Source organism: Wyeomyia smithii, chromosome 1 (assembly GCF_029784165.1).
Source record: "Wyeomyia smithii strain HCP4-BCI-WySm-NY-G18 chromosome 1, ASM2978416v1, whole genome shotgun sequence".
In the NCBI taxonomy this organism is placed as follows: Eukaryota; Metazoa; Arthropoda; class Insecta; order Diptera; family Culicidae; genus Wyeomyia; species Wyeomyia smithii.
Window position 1 is genome coordinate 71,050,905 of NC_073694.1, and position 22,567 is coordinate 71,073,471.

The following is a 22,567-nucleotide window of genomic DNA, read 5'->3' on the forward strand; positions in this document are numbered from 1 at the left end:
AATACTTCGGTTTTGAACATGGATACACATTTGATGGCCATGAAGGATAAAGTTGAAAAATTAAAATTTGAAGTGGTCAAGTACGCAAACTTCACCCAAAATATCGAAAATATTATCAACCTAGAAACCAGACTATTAGAAATGGGTTTATGGTTAAATAGTCTCAGCAGCAAGCTGGAGAAAAAGTTAGATACACTCGTTGCGGCTTTAACACAGCATACATCAGCAAATAATATTTTGAGAGGTCTAGTTCCACCGGGCGCTCTAATAGACAAGTTAAAATTATTAGAAACCACTATAGACGGAGGATTATCATTTCCGCATGACAAAGACGGACGAATTACGACTGATATGTTGAACAATATCAATTATGAGCATGAGCTTATAGACAAAGAACGAATAAATTTTAGGTTCTACGTACCGCTTGTAGGAACAGAATATTTCGAAACACGCCGAGTTGCAATTATGCCTCAATTGACAAATTTTACAGTCCTCATTAGACATATAGAGGAAAATATAGTCATGTTTAAATATGAGAGTGATTGGGGGTACACTCTAACAAGCGACGAATACACTAAATGTACTAAATTAAAAGGCGTCACAATATGTGACATTAGCACGGCCCAGGAAAATTTGAAAAGGGCCCAAAAATGTGCGACTGGAATTATTTTAGAGAAAAATACGGTGTGGTGCCAAGCAAAAGCAGTGGTGACTAACCACACTATGTGGTTCGCGACAAGATCTAGAAATAATTGGAAATACCTTGCACCAATGAAAACAAACATTACCATTGAAATAAACGGAAACATGACACAGCAAACCGTAGACGGTGCGGGCATTATAAGATTGACCCCGCATATGGTAGTACACACTGATTTTATACGACTAGAATACTACGAGACAAATTATGAATGGGACACAAACGTTACATTACCACCAGACAACATAAACAGAATAGAAACACAGGACGTGGACTTAAGAGAAGTCCCAATTTGGAATGGAATTGAAAAAGTATATTCCTATATAAATCAAAAAACCTTATTTGACCTCGGGGTTGATGTAAAAGACATTAAAACCAAAGGCTACGGTTTAAAGAATCTGATTTATGCCCCATTGGAAAATCCGTGGACAAGTATACCGGTAGTGATAGAGATCACTACAACTTTTATTATAATCCTGTGCCTATACAAAGGGAGAATTTCATGCTGCGCACGCAGAACAACGATAGAAAATTTAACAAATGAACGAACGGAAGAGAGAGAAAAAGTATCACGGCCAAGAATTAATGACCGTGCAAGTACAACTAAACAGGACATATTTAAAATGAACAAACAAGACATTGAGGGTAGCGATCACAGTAAGCGGGGAAAAAGCGTTAAAAGGGAAACAGAGCCACACAAAATAGTGATGGAAAAATTGGGAATGTCCCAGGAAATAAATACACCAGTTAGTAAGGTGATTTGGGAAAATGAAAATATTAAAGACTCCAAGACGACTAGAGCAAAAGCCACCATCGCAGAGGAAGAAGGACGACACTTTTCATTACACAAAATAATAAGTAACAGCAAGGAAAGTAACAAAGCTCCGAAAAGGCCCATACGGCTCGGTATCATAACAAAGTGAAAATAAAAATAAACATATTGGAATGAGTTGACATCGCTACGACGATATTGCGACTGGAAAAACTTTCGTTTTTAAAGCAAATTTCCTGAGACGTTAGAAAAGAAAAATAGACATTTAGCAAAAGAAAAAAATAACGACTGACGGTAAAATTAACGAAAAAAATAGGAATTATTTGACAGAGCCGATCGATAACTAAGCAAGCTTTGGACCAAAATCGAAGGTTATTGAACGAAGACATAAAATATGAAGGCGTGAAGAAATACAAAAAAGTCGCCGAAAAAGATGAATAAACGTAAATTCGACGGAAAGTTGAATAAAAAATGGAATAGCGTGCGGAAAGACGAGAAAATTGCCATGAATGAAAAAAAATGCAGCCTTTATTGAGCTAACTAAACGGGTGGTAAATAATAGAAGAAAAAAATCAAGAGGGCTCAATAAGGGAAACGAAAGAAAAAAAAAGACAATTGTGGGCGTATAAAAAATGAAGAAAAAACGTGTTGACGAATGACAATAGGAGTGACATTTATTAGAATAAAAAAGTTTTTGCAAAAAAGAGGTGCGGGAAACTCAAGCATAAATTTTTTTTAGTAAAATTTAAAAAGCAAGTTTGAATATGGGAAAAACATACAGTGAACAGAAGGTCTCATAAGCACGGGGACTGATTGAATAAAGATATAAGATGACTAACGCCAAATCTAACTAAGAAAGACGTTTTGGAAAAAAATGTTGAACTTCCTGGACGAGGGGACGACTAACGCTAGTAGATTCTACCATTCTATTAATAGTTAGGATTGTGTGATTGGTTACAACGGGATGGTTACTCTGAATGATTGACGAGAATGCAAACTGAGTGTAAAAATAACAAGGGGATAACCGACCCAGGATGATTAAGTGTGTGAGACTTTCCTTCTATATCTAACCTTCTTATCTTTCAGAATCCCAGGTGGTCACACCTTCGGACGGAGGGGGGAGAGGTATATGCAGCAAACTGCATAATGAGAGATGTGTAAGTAGAATGTAAGTATGACAAGAATACACACGGACCGAGACAGCAGTATAACTAAAGAGAATTTGCAAATCATCCAGTAAAGGAGTTTGACATAATTGAAGTGGCCTGAAGAATTGTTTGTAAATCGGATAAAATAGTTGTGAATCCGATAACAGAAAAGAATAATCGCAATGAGAAAAAAAGAAATGTTTAAATGAAAAGGAAAGAGCCACGACGGGCAACAAAGATTAACAAAGAAAAAGAGATAAGATAAGTTTTTTCGATAGCGGAATGTACTCCGCACGAGAATAAGGAAAAGAATTGTTTGTAAATCGGATTGAGTTCGAGTATAAAAAAAAAGAAAAAAAATGAAATGTGAAGTAAAAATTCGTTGAGAATGAATAATGTAAACGTTAATTAACCAATAGCATCCGATATAATAGAAAAAATGTACACTTTAGTAGGAAATGGAAAATTATGTTAATCGAAGAAAAAGAAAAACGGACATAGTGTTTAAGTAGAAGATTAGGAGAAATAATAGAACGTAAAAGCCCGTTCGCGAGTGCAATTAATATTAAACAGCAAGTTGGCCCACAAAAAAAAAAAAAAGAATTTACACACAAAAAATATATAACCGCTTGCTTAGTAGGAGTAGAAATTAAGAAGTGATACCATTCTGAATACAATAATCGAGACGGAGCGAGTTATTCAGGAAGCAGCCGAGAGGGTTCCCTATAAAACTCTCATATATCACAAAGAACGAGGAGTCGGGTACGGGGAGTTGGACGGTCGGGTGTCGACGGCTGAACGGCATGACAGCATGACGAGGAGAGAAGGATGACCAATACCGAGATGGATGACGCATATCGAGGAAGCGAATTGTGACGAGAAGGAAGTCAACCACGACATGGCCAAAATTAACACGGCCCACGGTCGGGCTAGATTTACACCAAATTTTGAGGCAAAACCTAATGAGTGGAATGCGAGCACATACCTATCAAAACATGGGCCGCAATCACTAAAAACCCAACGAGCAAAACATCGTTACACAGTTTTGCATCGTTTTAACGACAATGTTTTTCCTTTCGCGCTGCTAATCAAGATGCGCGCATGAATGCAAGCTAGTTATTCTACAAGCAAGTTATTTGCAACCTTGTATAGTCGGTCAAGTCAAGCCAGCTGACTATCACCATATAACGAAACCATTGGCAATCACGAAACGACTGCTGCCACTTGGTTTAGGAGATTGTTTTTTCGGCGGGCGTAATACGATTATATAGCCAATACACTTTGGAGAGAAGTCCGCCAGCCAACAAAGTTCATAACATACGAGGACAAGAGTGCACTCGTGAAGATCATTCGACGAAACACGGTGACGTGCGGTTTTGACGATATAAGAAGCAAATAAGACGACTCCACTACCAGGCGCAATAAGACGATTTCACCACCAGGAGCAATAAGACGATTCTACCACCAGCTGATGAGAACCTTGTAGGCCAGACACGCCCCTCCCGTTTAATTTCTCCGGCACCCCGGCTCGATGCATCGATTCGACGACGAGACCCTGCAAGCATTTTCACGAACTCCACAAACGACGATATGATGGGAAACCAGGGAGGATGGCGAAATCATACCTTTCAAATTTTGTATTATACATATGCCAGCAGCAGACCGACGTTAGTCATCTCTTCTAGATGACTCACGGCTCTTTGAGTGGGAGGAGATGAACAGGCCTTCCAAGAAATTAATAAGCATTTTTGATTCTCATAAACTCTTGCATTACATTCCCATGGACAGGAATATTCTTGTCCATGCATGTTTCTTGAATTAGGAATAATTCGCGACATTCCGTTCTCACAGACAGGTTCTGAAATAATAGCCGCGCATGTATGATTAATAAGCATTTCTTAAAGCACTCAGCAATTCTACTAATTTCAAGAGAACGATACTTTATTATTTTTTTTTCTATAGCATTCGAAGTCGCAATGCGACGCTCCGTTTCCGATGAGAACGAAACGATGACATGGCAAATAACCTAAAATAATAATAATAATAATGAATACCGAACGATTTTCGATTGAGTAAGTGACGCCTGTCCGCGAGTAAATTGAGCGAGACGGAAGATACAAATGCATAACTAACTAATTAAAAGTGTTAGGATTAACAAGGACAGGACGAAGAATCGGACAAGAGAATTGTTTCTCTCCGACTCTTTTTGGTAGGGTAGAAATAAGTTTGAAGTTAATTAATAAAACATTCGATTTCCAAAGTAGAATCAGTGCGGATGTTTTAATTCCCTGCACTTACAGGGACTCTTCGTGCTTATCACAAGTCCCTGGCAAAGCTAAGTCTTTGCATGTGTCAGTTGGCAGTATTGTAATTTCTTTTTATCTGATATTTTGAATGAAGTTCATTGAATATTTTTAAATTTTGTGCAAATGAGACGTTGAAGTGCTGCCGAATTGTGATATGCACATTTAATACGACATCATTAAACGGGAACGGAACAAAGGCTACGGTTATGCAGAACGCGAATGCCGGCGCGATGCGATTCGCCTTACCGTGGTGAAATGTACAGCTCTTTTTAAGGCGAAGTAGAGCTATACATTTCAACAGATTTCGTCTTGCCGGATCGCATCGCGCCGTTATTTGCGTTCTGCATGACCGTAGCCAAACACTAAGCGACGCAAACACGTAATAATAATCAGAGTATGCATGTAGATGAAGATAATTAACTTTGGATTATAGCGCAAAACGAGAAAATATTGACTCTTCAAATAATCATTTGTGTTCTTCAAATTTCAGTTGTTCAATTTAATATCCGATGAAATGTTTGTTTATTATCTGATGAAGCACTTATATAGGCCAAATGATGCATTCCCAATTTACTAGGTCCATAACTCTGCCGACCGTGCTTGAGAAAGCGCGGTATAACGACCAATCAGAGGTCGAATTTTGTGTTTTGACAAGGCTTCAATAGTACAATAGTTCGAATGATAAAATTGCAATTTCATGCATTTGGTAGGAATCTTAGAAAATTTTCTAATCGATTGCTGCAAAAACGAAGGAAATCCATCGAAAACTAACCGATTTATTAACATTTGAAATTTTTCTCACTTTTTTCAGTTATAGATTTTCATTTCACATCCCTATGTAGCCGAACTTCCTGAGAGAAGTATTCTAATTCAAAATTAAATCTTCATTAATTCATTTGTTGACAATTGCTCAATTTATCATAGGATGTAGTGTTTATCTTACATCTCTGTGTTACCTTGATAGTGAGGACTAAGGCGCACGGTCAACACAGTGAGAAAGGTGTTTTCACATTGAAAACTAGACACGGCTTGTTGGCAAATGCATCTACCGCTAATACCACCGCTATCATACGAAAGCGCGTCGTTTCATGTGGGGAATATCAATAACGAAAAATGACGCGCGTCTAAGCATAACCCGAACTGTTCCGCCGTGCTGCTCCCATTTACATCGGCCTCAGGGAAGTACCGGCTGCATCTGCATCTACCGCTGAGGCTGTCACTATACTGCTATTGGTACCAAAAGCTATTAACTCTTCTAATAAGTGTTTTATTTGTTTTCAAAAGAACAATTGTTCAATTCAAAATCGGATTTACGCAATCGCATCTCTGTAATATTACCGACAATAATATTCTTCTGAACAAAATGATACAACTTTCCCATTAGGCCTCTGCCATAATAGACGCGAAAAGCGACGCGAACCGATTCGCTCGGCTGTAGGTTAATGTTCAGCCATCAGTAGAGCTGTACATTAACCTACGGCCGAGCGTATCGGTTCGCGCCGCTTTTCGCGTCTACTATGGCAGAGGCCTTATAGAAAGTTGCTGGCTAATGTATTCACTTCATGCAAGCCTGCTGCTGATGCTTCCCGCTACCACGCTGAAACAGCATTCTAGTGAAGGGAGTGTCGTTGCATCAGCTGACCCTGCTACTATCGATGCTGATATACCCGCTGCAACAGCTAGCTACGCTATGCATAGCCATGCCACAGTTGTGGCCGCTATACGCTGGCCCAACTGCTGAGCAACTGCAACGCTATCCGCAGCCATGCCACAGTTGTGGCCGCTATCCGCTATCGATGGTACCCACCGCTCGCTCCCGCTGCTGCTAAGGGAGGACTGCTGTCGTCGCTGTTCAGAACTATTATAAGCGGCTTCGACTAAAACAGGCTCTTATATGGGGATGAAAATAGAAATGAATTATTTTACGTACGTGGTGGAATGATATAACTTGAAAAATATGTGTGACTTCATTTCGACTCAGAGCGATCATTTGATAAGCTCCACCCTTTTTTTTTCAGTTTCTAAAGTTTTTCCTCAGTTTCGTAGCACGGATGCACAAAAATGATTTCTTGTCGAGCCGGACCGATAGCACTCTCATTGAAGCAACAAAATAACATGTTTTGTGTCGTGTTGTGCAGCTTGGTTGAAGAAAATGTTCCCGTCCCCGTGTCGCATGTAAGCAGATTATTGCGTTCAGTAGACAGTAGATAGTGTATCCAGCGAATAAACACCGATGGTGCTCTCACACACGCAACGGTTTTAACCCCTATCTTATATCGGTTTGTAACATCAAGCGATTTCGTTTGCTCGCTGTTGCGTGTTGCATCATGTTGCAACTTGGCAGCTGGGAGACGACGAAATTATGTTTATGCTGATTGATTGAATCGACTACATATTAGCTCTGCATAGTCGAACTAACTGCTTTTGTGAATCCGTACTAACAGGACAGTTAATTATTCAATGTCGGTTATGCTGATCGCAGCCTTTGCGCTGCCCCTACAGTGGGGGGTTTACTAAGTAAAGTGAAAGTAAAAACTAGACAACTACAACAGAATTTGATTGCATCCCGCACAAAATGTCTGCTTGTGTTGATGCCAGAAAATTATTAACCTTCAATTATTTTTTTATTTGCCTTGAAAAAAGCATGTTGCGGTCAAGATCGGTTGCTAATTACAACCTTTGAGCTGCCCTAACATTGGGGGAATTAAGATACACGGACAACATGCACTGTGGAAGCTATTTCACATTCAGTAAATTAGACGGGTGCGACAAATTTGAATTGCTAGGATGCAACACAGAATGCTTGCTTGCGTTGACAAAAATTATTAACTTTCAATGACTTGTTTATTTGCCTTAAAAAAGGCATTTTGATTTCCAAAATTGGATTTCCTGATGGCAATCTTCATTCTGCCCCAACACGGGGGGAATAATGGCTGTCTGGTGACACACGCTGAGAAAAACCACGCTGCTCCTGAGACGTGGTGACCAACCACAGGGCTAGTGCTGCTGCTAAGGAAGGACGACTGCTGTTGTCGCTGTCTAGAACTATTATGAGCGGCTCCGGCTGAAACAGGCTCTTATATAGGCCAAATAGCATGTTTTCAATTGCAAGGTATATGATCCTGTCGACCGTGCTTGGGAAGCAAGCATATAACGACCAATCAGAGGTCGAATTTTTCGTTTTGACAAGGCTTGACTATTTTCAATAGTGTGAATAATAAAATTACAATTATCTTATTTTGGGAAGAATCTTAGAAGATTTTCCAATCTATTGCTGCAAGAACGAAGGAAATCCATCAAATACTAACCGATTTATTAGCATTTGAAATTGGACATATTTTTCACTTTTTTCGGTTTTAGATTTTCATTTCACATCCCTATGTAGCCGAATTTCCTGAGAGAAGTATTCTACTTCAAAACGGTGTCGATTTTTGAATAAAATAAGTGAATTCACCGCTTTACCAAACAACGATATTGTCTGTCATTGAGTACGGGTGTTTCTGCTTCCGCTCCGCAGCAAACACACATTTGATCAAACTGGAGCGAATACAATATCGTTGTTTGCGTATCGCCTTGGGTTGCATGCAGTCGACCCATACGATGAGTTTGGAGGTCTTAGCTGGAGTACTACCAGTGAAAAACCGCTTCTGGAGCCTGTCTTCTCGCATTCTTATCAAATGTGAGGTCTTGAACCGTCCTGTGATTGAAAATTTTGAAAGGTTAATCGAACTTAATTCTCAAACCCGTTTTATGACATTGTATTTCAATCACATGTCCCAAAATATTAACCCTTCTTCGAATATTCCAAATCGTGTCGACTTATCAAATACTTCTGATTCTACTGTGTTTTTCGATACATCCATGATAGAAGAAACTCGTGGAATCCCGGATCATTTACGCGTGCAGCAGATCCCCAAAAATTTTTCCAATAAATATCGAAACATCAACTGCGACAATATGTACTACACTGACGGATCACTTCTTGATGGGTCCACTGGCTTCGGTATTTTCAATAACAATTTAACCGTCTCCCATAAGCTTGATAATCCTGCTTCTGTTTACGTCGCAGAATTGGCTGCAATTCAGTACACCGTAGGGATTATCGAAAAAATGCCCACGGACCATTATTTCATCTTTACGGACAGTCTCAGTTCCATTGAGGCTCTCCGATCGATGAAAGATGTTAAGCACTCTCCGTACTTCCTGGGGAAAATACGGGAACATCTGAGTGCTTTATCCGAAAAATCGTATCAGATTACCTTAGCGTGGGTCTCTTCTCACTGCTCGATACCGGGCAATGAGAAAGCGGACTCTTTGGCTAAGGTGGGCGCAACAAACGGTAGAATTGATGAAAGACCAATTGACTTTAATGAATTTTTCTCATTTGTACGTCAGAATACGATCATCAGTTGGCAAAATTCTTGGACCAGAGGGGAACTGGGAAGGTGGTTACATTCCATAATCCCCAAGGTGTCGACGAACCCGTGGTTCAAGGGGTTGGATGTAGGTCGGGATTTCATTTGCGTGATGTCCTGGCTTATGTCCAATCACTATAGATTTGACGCGCATCTCCGTCGTGTTGGGCTCGGGGAAAGGGGTATCTGTGCCTGTGGTGAAGGTTATCACGACATAGAGCACGTTGTTTGGTCATGCCCTGTACACCGTGACGCCAGGTCTAAATTAATAGCTTCCCTGCAGGCCGAAAGTAGGCAGCCGGCTGTTCCTGTTCGTGATGTCTTGGCGAGCCGTGACCTATCCTACATGTCCCTTATATACGTTTTCCTGAAATCCATCCACGCCTCAGTTTAATCCTATTCCCTACCGCCTACATTCAACCAAACAACAAGAACACGTCAAGACCCCGGATCCGGAAACAGCAACTAGACCCGCACGATACTCTCAGGTCCCGAGGGAGACAACCCAATATGCCAGTCCGTAATATCTTGGCCCAGCAGCGAAACATGTGCTTACCTATGGCAATGAAAACCATCATACAGTAAACCAGTGCTTTTAATGCAAAATATTATAGCTTTAAGTTACATTTAGTTTCAGCTCGTAGTCGGCAGCGAGGATAAAAAATTTGCTTTTAGTTATTAAGATACTTTAGAAAGTAAGCTACCAGATATAATTGGCGCCGTCAAACATTAAATTGTATTTGTGCCGTGTCAAATAAATTATAGATGAACAAAAAAAGTGAATTTACTGCTTTCAACAACAATTGAAGGTGAGTTTCCAACAAAGATATGATGTAAAATAGTATGATTGATCCGAGTTGTTCGCAGATGTTTGCTGTGGCTCAATTTTTCGAGAAGCAGCAACTGCGTGTACTGGCTGTTCCAGTTTCGTGGATGCACGACGGATATCTGATATGGCCTGAGCTTCCCTCCAACGACAAGCTGGAGAAGCTGCGTACTGGTGGAATTGAATTTCATGGTTCCACAAAAACGATTCCTGCCATTATGGGTCGTAAATATAAAAGCCTACAAGCCGCGGACGCTGCTGCTGAAGACCTACTTAAGCAGGAAGTATCGGACATCGAAGCCAAGCGCAAGTTACTGAAGCACCAGAGAAATCAGAAGATTGAATCACGCCCTCCTAAAGATTATAACAAAATGATCCAGTTGCAAACACTATCGCATCAGGGACAGATTCCTGGAACTGAAAAAGACGAACCGCCTCGTCATTTACTGCAATCGAAGGATATCGATACTCGCCCAATGGGATTGACCAAACCTACCATATCAATCCAAAGTGAGAAATCACTGGATCCAGGTGGCATTATTATGCCACAACATTCACAACCCCATTTGAATTCACAAAACAAGGAAGGAAAGGCCAATTCGAAAGGTAAATATTCTCAGTTATCAACTCCCTCTCCCAGTGTAATACCAGCAAGCGAAAATCTCGTTAACTACTGTCATAATATTCTGATATTTACTATAAATTCGTGGAAACTAGCTGCTGGACGTTTAAATTAGCTGCTGTACGTAAAAATAGCTGCTTTTGCTGCTGGATGCCATATTTGTCACCCTTTATTTCTTTTCATTCCAAATTTTGCAAACAGGCGCCTATTATCATATATTTTTTGCAGATGTGACTTCGGCCTCTCTATTAGAGCTTTCAGATGACCAACGGCCATTTCAGTCTATATTTCTGACTGATGAGAACATCATTTACATCAACCCACCGTCAAACAATTCTGGAGCCGCAGGAGAACTAAGTACATATGAATGCATTGTGTTCTTTTTATTTTTACCTATTACGAATATTCACGTGTACGTTATTTCGTGATTTCAGGCAACCCTATAGATTCGTTAGGCGAAATAACAAGCGTTGTGACATCGTTGAAGTCCAACATAACAGAGCTGGGCTCTGCAGTAACCACCTTGAGGACTGAAGTGGCGGATGTGAGGAACGAAGTGATTCAAATGAAGCAAGATATTATCGAGGGCATCAAAACATCGATTCGACAAGTGGTTGAAGATTGTTTGGACAAAAGCTTCCCTCGTTTTGCTACAATGCTCCATATGGATTGTAGAGATGTATCTAAGCCACAAGCAGGAAATTCAGTTGAAGAACATAGACACATAAACGATAAGGACGACTTAATCAACTTCAATAAAATGTTGGCCAACAAACATGTATTTGAGGAATACGTAAGTTTTAAGCTTTAAGATTTGCTTTTATTTTTATTTAGGCATCAACTAAATGTGATTTATGTTTCAGATTGAATATTTCACGAAAATTATTCCCCCTACTAGTTACTACGAAAAAGGTGATTCTGCATGCTATATTATTGTGGACTGTCTTTTCACACGACCGTTTTGGAATAATTTTACTTGGTCCGGAATCAACCGAGGAAATAAGTCAAAAAGAGGTTTTCGCGAATTTGCCAATGTTCTACAACTTCTCTTCGCAATAGTAAGCATCGGTGACCCAACGTATACGAGAATTAAATTGGAATCATTTTGCTAGAATCGACTTTTCCGCTACTCGAAAGCAAGGTCTTCTAGTAAGCAGTTGCGCAGATCCACGTGTCGCCGCACTCGAGTGAAAGGCGATGAGGCAGTTGTACCAGTTGATGGTCTGGCTGATGACGACAATCGTAGTGGAGCAATGGATGATACCACGTATCATTCTAACCAAGAGTCGATTGATGCTGCTGTAGTTGACGATGTCGAGGACGGTGATGGACTTATTGATAATAGGGTAACGGGGGTATTTTGGCCCACATGCATATTTTGGCCCACCCGGTAACATTTTACGCATTTTATCTGATAAATTCAATGAATATTGGAAAACTATGCATGCAACATTGAATAACACACCTAAGAATCATACTACACTATAATTTTCGGCGAAAAACTGGCTCTAGGTAGTTTAATTTTGGAATCAGTTCATACATATTCAAAGTCATGGCTGTGTCAACCCAAAGTCAAGAGGAAGTGGTAATATACAAGTCAACGTCCGGAAGCTATTGTAATAAATATGTATGCTTATGAAACAATTCGTTGTTGTAGTAACATCAATAAGATATCAAAGAAGCAGTCTGTATACTCTAACATGTTGGAAAAAGTTGAAAAAGTGGTTAAACGCATGGCCGAAATATGTTTGCCTCTTTCTGAAGCAAACATATTTTGGCCATGCCAAATTTTGACATCTCTTTAATTACCGTTCGGCCGTTGCACGTGTACAAAGAAGCAGCTTGAGACAATTTACAGGTAATTACTTCTTAATTTATCACATTTAACGATATGGAATTAGATGAGAATGCCTGTCAAACCGCTATAAGCCAAATCATTTCATTTTTAGATGCCTAAAATTTACAAAAATTCACAGCAGAAGGATGTTCTCTTCAAACCCACTATATTTGCTCTAAAATACCGATAATGCTCTTAAATGTAATTAGTCCGAACTATTTCCATACACGTCTGTAGATATAAAGGTTGGCCAAAGTAAATATTTGGTGGACCAAAATATGTTTTTAGTACTTCGTAGAAATTTTGATATTTCTAGGATATTTTTCAATATATTGCATTGTTGAACGGTGTATATTAAAATAGATACTACGCTTTTAACAATGGTATAATAGAGTAGGTATTTATGTTGAAAAATTGTGTTTGTTTTTGATGAACTGTGCGAACACTTCCCAAAGCTGGCCAAAATACGAAGAGTCAGATGAAGATTCGCATATGGATATTGACATGGCATCTCGTGTCGAAGTTTTGATCAATTAAATTAGATGAAACTCTGTTCGAGTGTATAATTTTAAAGGCCTTCTGTAAAATTTTGTATTCTTTTTCATTCGATTGGATATATGTTATGTAAATATGTTTATTACCTATATAAGAAATATATTTATAAATTTGAACGTCAACTTCTCTAAAACTTACTGTTTTTCCATGTCTAGAGTGTGAATAAGAGGACAAAAACAATTTTCGTTTTGTATTTAACAGCAACAAGTTTGCACATTATGCAGTTCACGTCAATAGTAATTTGTTTCGAAAAATTGCTCTTTTCTTCACCTGCAGCATAAACATGAATATATGAAGATTAAAATGGTTTGTGAAAAAAATCTACCTTATTAAGTATTGCACGACACTCAATATTCCAGCATGAACCGTCAATCGCAGCATTTTCTAAGGAGATTATGGAAAGATCTTTAGTTAAAACCCATTTAACATCAAAGTTTGTACTCCAAATAAAAATCTGTTAAAGTAATTGTTACTTTTAATCCTGTTTTCTCTACTGCATGAATAGATCTTACATTTGCCTGACAAACATCCTTGAGAGCTACTGATGCTTCACTATTGATGAGCTCGGTTAATCAATTGGCTATTTGATTCAAAGGTAAAGGTCCTGCATGAAGCATTTTCTTAATAGAATGAAGATAATTTTCGAAAGGATAAGTTGATAATGTGGATAGGCATCCAAATTTGTTTACTTCGTCTACAACATGACATAAATTGTGAACATTGCTTGTCAAGTAGTCAATGCCGTACAGATTCTAATAATCTTCTTCTATTAAATAAAAATAATTTGGTGTCTGTATAACGGCGTTTCACTCGAAGTAAAATCAACGGATTTGAATGATTCTTTTTGTGTTTGTTTTGTCTTCATTTTCGACGAGTTAATAGGCCATAAAAATAACAATAATCAACTGATAAAGTTAGAAAAAAATTGAAATATATTTTCGGTTCTTCCCGCCTTTTACTCCAAGAACAACGTCAATAGATTACTATGATTGTAGGCTATGACCGGTAGGCAAGTTGTTGTAGCGTCGTTATTGAGGCGTCGTAGTTGAGTAAACAAGCACCTGGTAATGGTTCACATATAAAGTGATATTCGTTTTCGCTGCCTACTACACCTTTTCTATGCAAAAGCGCTATAGCGTGGTAGCAGCAAACTCGACATGCATGTGAATACTCTCAACGTGGCTTTGATTTTATTCAAGGGCATATACTTGATAATGTAAATTAAATTTCTGGCTTATTTGAGCAAAGTTGCATATAATCGTTTTATTTATCTGATAAATGAAAAGAAAGAACAAGAATAACACTACAAGTGCGATGATTAAATTTACCATTGCTCGAATCTAATCAATCTGTTCAATTTTCTCTAAAATGCACACTGACTTAGATCATTGACATTTGCTCATGCTGCAATGATTCTCTTAGCTGAGAAAAGAAACGTGTAGTTTTTGCTTTTCAAAAAACATTCATTTCTGTTCATGTTTCGTTAAATAGGCATTATTAATCGATCGATAATGCCCAAAGCCCTGATAACTGGTGGCATTAAACCTAAAATATGCATATTCTCGCATAAACAGCTTTATGTCACATGAAAAACAATTCGTGAAAAACAATTGGTATCATGTATGTTTGAAAAAAAAGCTACCCGAAAAATGGTTGGCCATTAGGTTTTACCAGAATTTTTGTTCAGGACAAAACCATATTGTCACTATGCCATGGCAATAACGAAAATCAACTGGAAAAGTTATAAAACGTTAAAAACCAACCCTTGATATTTCCCGTCCTTCTGAGATTCTGAGAGGTTTTCTGTGAGTTTTAGTGAGTAACGATTTTTTGTTGCCTTTGATCGGAAAAATTCGAACAAGTTTTCATCTCCGGGGCGTACTTAAACGATAGCCTTCATTTTTTTAAATATTTTATGGAATAGTTCTATGTGAATTTCGTATTGGTTTCTGTTGATGCCACTTAAATTCAACGTCGGTTTCTGTTAATTTGTGCTGTGACTGTTTTTCAAGAAAAAAGAAGACACTGTCGGTACGTAATAAACATAATAGATTAAAAATAATAATGTGTTTTTGCGAGAATTCTGAGGAGTATTCATACTGGTTTCAGTTGGTTTCGAATAATTTTCTTTCACATGTAGTGGGAATGCTTCCTAACGAAGATGCCGCTAAGGGTATTTTATAAAAGGAATGTTTCCTAATCTACATGATCAAATTGATTCTTGCTTATCTTCCAGTTGACTTCGACAAATTTCTGCTGTGGTCGAAGTGTTTTTTGTTCAGATGAAGTTGTTGTAAGTGGAATGTTCAAATACTTAACATGCCGTTGAATTAAAATTAAATTCGTTGTTTTTGTTCCAGTTTTGCGAGATAAGACACGAGTAGTAGCAGGTCAATAAAAGTGTCAGGCTCCGCAACACTGAAGATAGAATATTAAAAAGTCAGGAAATATACGAGTCCCAAAGGGAAGTTGATCGGTTAAGAACAAGACGAGACCTTCGACACCCCATATATCTCAAAATCGTCAGTTACACACTTAGTTTCCATAATCTTTAAAAAAGTCTTGAACAAAAGAAAAATAAAGTATAATAACTTAAACACTCAATTGAGAGAAAAATGCTAATCAAATATTTTCAAATACTACTGCTTTATAGATTCAAGGTCAAATTTACCACCGAACAGATGCATTGCTGCCACTACCCGATGGCAAATGTCCTTGAAGCGACAATTGTGACAGGAAACGACAAAGGAGAAGTCGTAATAATCCCGCGTATCTCGATTACTCCTACCTCCTTAAACGTCTGCAATTTCCCGTGCGTCGCGCATTCGCGATGACTATTAATAAAACCCAAGGACAGTCACTGAAAATTTGTGGCATAAACTCCGAGTATTCATGCTTCTCACATGGACAGCTCTATGTCGCATATTCACGTGACCCTGACCCCGAGATTGTGGAATATATAGAATTTAGTGGCTAGGACCGCCTTGACCACTTTCACATGTTCCGTATATTACGAATTTTTAGCTTTAATTATTTAGAATTCTGAAGTTTTTTACAAAATCTGTTCCAGTGAGATTGGCCAGGCAGAAGGGTATTACTATATATCCATTAAGCCAAGCTTTTGAATAATTGAAATAATAATGTAATAATTTCCTTCAGAATATTCAAAGGAATGACTGTTAATTAAGAAATGTATTGAAATGATTTGATTATGGTTGAAAAGTGCTTCATAATGTTCAATGAAATAAAAACGTAGATTTTTACGAGCGCAGGATTGAAAAAAAAAACTAAAAACAAATCAGAGCCGAAACATATCGTAGATATGTTTTTTAGCAGCAGTTAGATATTTCAGTTTTTGCAATACAACAGTCAATGAAACTCAAGGCGGCGGTACGAAGTTTACCGGGTCAGCTAGTTATTTATAAAATCAACAAATATATCCTTGGCAATTGGTAGCAAATGTTTATAAATTTTAGCCGAACAAATTTCTGACTGAACAGAACAAGGTGAGAAAATGTTGATAGTACTTTTCTGGTAAATAATCTTTAAGTAACGATAATCCAACATAATTTAAAAAACTACGGTATTCCAATCCTTTCCACAAGGACACAAATTCCAATGAACGCATTCGACGATGAATTTCTTTCGGAAACCGTATTTTCACAAGAATGTTTGAAATTTCAATTTTCTCCTTTGTACTCCACTTAGCACGTTTCGTCATCGATCCCGTACGCCATCCATTCAATAACCGTCGCATTACTCCCAATTCCAAAAGATGCAGAGCGTCAGAGATTATGATACCTTCAATCATATCTATTGGCAAACGAACTAAAGGTGTATCACTGCGCTGGTGTTCAGGATATTCTTTGTCTCTAAACTTCTCGTTAGTTCGTGGTAAAGCATTAGTTTGTGAAAATATCACTGTATTTGCAGTATGAGAGTATTTACCCTTCGTCGTACACTTTAGACAACCATGTTTTCCATTGAAATTAATCACTCCCTTAATGAAGGATCGAGCGGGAGAGTCGCATATGAAGCAGCGTATTTTTATTGCAACGTGAAAACCATTAATCGTCAATCCTGACTGTAGCAAGGGCAGAAGCTCATCGATAAACGGATTCAGAAATTCCGTAACGCTCTTAGGTTTGCTGGTTCCGTAATATATTCCAATTGCCATAGGGGGAATATCACGAAGTTCATGAATGTTACAGAGGATTGGCCAAAAGTTTTAGATGCTACTTTTATGCACGGGTAAATCGTCAATATTAATATTCAATGATATCGACAGTGGCCGATCGAGATGTTCCAATGCCTTCTGCAAACAGTTCTGCAGCCCCAGGTGCCAATACCGTCCATTTTCCGTCATTTCCACAATTCGTACATTTCTAGGAGTTTTCATAATAGTTCGAGCATCATTCGGCAAATTCAAATTCAGATGAGAATTGAGGACTCCAACAAGAGATGTAACTGCGGCTTGAGTTATGTGAAACTCGGTAGACCAGTTCCGGATATCATCAACCAAACTCGTACTTATAGCTGGAAACGTTTTAGTTCTAAATTTGCAAGTAATAATTTGATGCGATAAGTATTCTTACAGTCGTGGCTAGATGCAACCAGATTTTTAACCGGAAGTTGTGGTATATCATCTTTAATACTGACAGGAGTTTCTGCGGTAAGCTCCTGTAAATCCTTGTCTGCATTCATGGGAAAAAAATCGGAAAACTCTGGTTTTATTTTGTCCCTTTCCATAGTATTTTGATGAGCAAGTTACAATCTCTTCCTAAACCGATTCAGTAATCGGCTATACGTTTCACTCTTTCGAGCTTTAATGATTCAATTTTTGGTTGGATATTCACGCATTTTCTTCAGAATATGTCACTTAATGATACAAAACTCGAAAACAGTTACTGCGATTCTATATATTGGTAATATGTTTCAGAATAAGGACGATCGGTATTATCACAGCGTTAATCGCATACAATGTTGTAGAATCAAGGTTTAAGCGACTCAATTTATATACCATACGATGTAATGCAAATGGTTTTAATTTCCACGAATAGTCGTCAATGTGTGGATTTACTGCGAGTTTAATTAAACATTGAAATAGTTAATAGATAATAGAACCGACCTCTTTATCGCTAGAATTCCGCAAAACAACGTTAACGCGACGGAACATTTACATTGGTGATCTATTGTAGTTTTTCTTGCGAAGTAAGCAGTGCAATCATTAGCGGCATCCAGTTGTCTGGGATTGTTATCATGAGTATTGTCGTTTACGAGGATACAAAATGATGCATTTTGCGACTAAGTTTATATGCAATACGATGTAATACGAGAGACTTTTGATTTCCACGTATAATCATCACTTTGTGGAATTATTAAGAGTTTAAACAAACATGTAATGAGTTTATCTGTATTGCTATGCGAGTTTATTACCTTCATCGCAAGAAGTTCGCAAAACAACATCACATGCGTTGAAACACTTACGTTGTTCACACAGCTTTACGATAGTGATGTAACATACGAGGTAATTCATGTAATCTTATGCGACTTCTGGTTATCTGGGTTGTCTTACCTCATAGAATATCCTATAGTTTTATAATCCTTTGGATAGATGGTTGTACTCGTTTAACAGTGCCGCTAGTGTATTCGATTTCAATATTCCCAAACATGTTTTCAATAATACGATTAAAGCCTTAGATTAAGATACAATCTGTGGAATTTCTTTCTAATTCGAGATGTTGCCAAATATTCAAGTCAAACCCAGGTCCGAGTCCAAGTCCAAGTCCAAGTCCAAGTCCAAGTCCAAGTCCAAGTCCAAGTCCAAGTCCAAGTCCAAGTCCAAGTCCAAGTCCAAGTCCAAGTCCAAGTCCAAGTCCAAGTCCAAGTCCAAGTCCAAGTCCAAGTCCAAGTCCAAGTCCAAGTCCAAGTCCAAGTCCAAGTCCAAGTCCAAGTCCAAGTCCAAGTCCAAGTCCAAGTCCAAGTCCAAGTCCAAGTCCAAGTCCAAGTCCAAGTCCAAGTCCAAGTTCAAGTCCAAGTCCAAGTCCAAGTCCAAGTCCTAGTCCAAGTCCAAGTCCAAGTCCAAGTCCAAGTCCAAGTCCAAGTCCAAGTCCAAGTCCAAGTCCAAGTCCAAGTCCAAGTCCAAGTCCAAGTCCAAGTCCAAGTCCAAGTCCAAGTCCAAGTCCAAGTCCAAGTCCAAGTCCAAGTCCAAGTCCAAGTCCAAGTCCAAGTCCAAGTCCAAGTCCAAGTCCAAGTCCAAGTCCAAGTCCAAGTCCAAGTCCAAGTCCAAGTCCAAGTCCAAGTCCAAGTCCAAGTCCAAGTCCAAGTCCAAGTCCAAGTCCAAGTCCAAGTCCAAGTCCAAGTCCAAGTCCAAGTCCAAGACAAAAAAAAATGTCACTTTTGCTGTTGGTGAGTGTGAATATTCTATTGAACTCTTCAACAACAAATTACTTAAGGTAATATTTTTCCTAAGGTTTCATTCGAAAAAGAACGTTTTTAACATCATTTAGATCAGATTTGTAATTTGCAAGCTATGAATGTAATAACAAATGTAATAATAACAAATTTTTAAATTTTCAAAAACATTTTTTGTAAACATTAATCTTATAGAAAAATAATTGTAATTAGTTTATCAATGAAACCAATCAATTTATCAGCAAAAATGTTTCGATAAGTAAATAGTCTCACCCAACCGGTCTGATGATCAGTGTGGAATTGCACCAGACGTGAACTTCACCTCCTACCATTCGCCACACGAGGAAGTGACGCCTTCAAACTGGAATTTGTCGTAATCGACGAAACATATCCACTTTGCACCTGTACTTAAAACATTTCCCACATCATTGAAAACTATATAGCTAAGTGTGCAAGGCCAGGACCTTTTCGCAAACTTCACGCTCGGCACGTTCGCTTCCGGCAATGTTCATGTGCGCGGTACGCGGCTACGGTGACAGGGATTGGCAAGTATCCGCAACCAGTGCTGTAGTGTAGATACACATGCCGCGCCAGCTGTGTCTGTGAGTACAGTTTTTGCACAAGGAAACAAGAGTGCGCCTGGAACGAGAGTTCTTTAACACCTTTCTTAAAAACTTATCCGCACTCATCCAAAAGGGCCCCGTCAATAGGAAAACGCCAACAACGGAGGCAGTGCGCACTGAGTAGTCAGAAATTTACTAAGTGTTTAAGTGTTTCTTACCGTTTTTTTTGATACGCTTAGTTTACCTTACCTTTTGAAGCACATTCAATGACTATCAATTTACGGATGGCAGGCTCCGAAGTTAAGGCACAAATAATCAAGTTGAATATCATTACACTTCAGATGCGCTAGCATATATTTGCTCCAATCACCTGAGCCTAACAGCAACGGCAGATATGGATACGTGTTTGACAAAAGGGACACACATCTGCTACCTATCAATGTTGTCATGTCAGCAGCAGTTTGCAATGTCCCTCCTTTTCGCCATACTAATGGTTACTTATTTTTATAGGACTCCGAATAGATTGAAAAAACAGTACGTAATTCAGACGCTCGAATGTATGTTCGACCATCCGTTGAAAAGGATCACACTTTCCCATGCTCTCCCGGGCACATGCAGTTAGTACGGAGCTACGTGTTATTGCTCATGAGATCTAAAAATATCCACTTTTATCACTGGTTGGTGAAGTTTGTTATGAGTTGTTCTGGAAATGTGTGCGATTCGAACTTTGTTAATTAGTGTTGCTACAAACTTGTTCCCTGTTGACACAGTTTCGCTTCTGTTGGCGAAATGTAGGAAACCAATAAAATCCCTGATTTACTCCTGTTATCGTGTTTGGGAAGGGGCAATTGAATTCTCGCCCGATGGAAGATTTCATGATTTCCATCAAAATAAAATAGGAACTTGTTCAAGTCGGAGATTGTTTTTTTTTTTTAATTTTAATGCTAGCTGCTATATAAATGATCTATTTTGCTTGGTGGTGGTCCAAAACAACGAATTGATATTCTATTGTTGAATTTCCTCCGTATTTTTCTACAATTTAATTATTCATTATATTATTCTCATCATTGTTCTGAATTTCCTCAACTGTTTTCTTATTCTCTCACGTTTCCCAGGTTTGTACAATTTAATTTTTTGTTCGTCTTCTCCTTTCTCAGAAGTTTTGGTTTTCTGGAATTTATTTTCTCAGAGATTTTTTATTTTTCACTTTGGTTATGAAGAAATCTCAATTAAATTCAAAGCAATCGTTCTTCATAATTCCATACAACTAGTCTCGATTATCAATATGTTTTTGAGTTGATTATTTTAGCATGGAAAAAGTTATACAATTACTGAATGGAACAATAGCAGCCAAGTTTCCTTGCCAGTGCTCTCGATACCTACCGCACAGAAGCGAGATAAACTTCAAACTATCGGAAGAATCTGCCAAAGCTGACGCCCATCCGGTGCAAACACTCGGCAAGCTTTTAATTCACAACTTTCGAGTCGGATTGTAGTTTGTGTTGTCCCACACCGCCTCGCCTATCCCTGGCATTCATCCGTGACCACCCTTTGTTTCGCTCCTCAGCACACCAACAGGCGGTTGCCAGAATTTTTCTAAGACAGACAAGTGGAAAAGTTTCCGCTTGCTTTGCTTTGAGTGCTGAATAATCTGAATCGAATCATATCTCGCGCAGCTGGGCGTTGCGGAAAATATCGGAAAAGATGCACGGGAAGCGGACAACGGAGGGGAAAAGTTTTGTTTGCCCGTTGGGAAAATCTTAGCCGTTGATTCTGAGTTTGATGGTTTGGATTGTTCTGCTAGATCAACTACAGGGAAAAATCAGATTCGAATTGGTTCACAACTATCTAATGAATTATTTATGATATTGTAAGAGGAGCAGGCACGTGGTGTAGTGTGGTGTGAGCGTTTTTCTTTGGTTGTTTCCTACCGTGCTGCATCGAAATTCGTACACCTAAGCACATGATAGTCTTCGACGGTCAATATAAAATCAAGAAATCACATATTGCTTCAAACTGACATGTTTACTTGTAGATCTACTTATATTTTATCACTATTTTCAAGCAAAATGATTCAAATCACTCTGAAACTCGAAGAAATCATGTTTAAATAGAACATGTTTTGAATCGAAATCCGTACACAGTTTTTTGTCTGAATCAAAGCCCGTACACTTTTGAATCGAAATCCGCACACACGCGATATAGACTGGATCAAAGTCCATACAACGATAAATCAAAATCCGTATAGATATAGAAGTACAAAAATGAACGTCTTTTATTCATAATTTATCTTTAAATTCACGAATAAATATATTTTGAGGATCAATTGGTTCCTAAAGTTTCACACGGTTCTCTAATTTTTTATATCAGCTAAAATAGTGCAATTTTCGTAGCGTTTCGTAGTAACCG

General features: G+C 38.5%; 1 protein-coding gene and 1 pseudogene across 1 annotated transcript; one reads left to right on the forward strand and one right to left on the reverse strand.

Annotated features, from left to right (window-relative positions):
- The first annotated feature begins 10,208 nt into the window (after positions 1-10,208).
- LOC129716817 (uncharacterized) lies at positions 10,209-13,163 on the forward strand (annotated as a pseudogene).
- A 4,180-nt stretch (positions 13,164-17,343) lies between these two features.
- Positions 17,344-17,924, reverse strand: LOC129719563 (uncharacterized). The gene is made up of 2 exons (XM_055670960.1): positions 17,777-17,924; positions 17,344-17,717 (listed from the first exon to the last, which is right to left on the reverse strand). Exons 1-2 carry the CDS (start codon positions 17,883-17,885, stop codon positions 17,410-17,412), a joined length of 417 nt encoding a protein of 138 aa, XP_055526935.1. The 5' UTR covers positions 17,886-17,924; the 3' UTR covers positions 17,344-17,409.
- Between the last annotated feature and the right edge of the window lie 4,643 nt (positions 17,925-22,567).

Excerpts from the sequence above, each read along its gene's own strand:
- LOC129719563 (XM_055670960.1), bottom strand. The coding sequence starts at position 17,885 with ATGAATGCAGACAAGGATTTACAGGAGCTTACCGCAGAAACTCCTGTC. Across the intron at positions 17,718-17,776 it reads GGTTGCATCTAGCCACGACT|CTATAAGTACGAGTTTGGTT; the intron begins GTAAGAATACTT and ends AAACGTTTCCAG.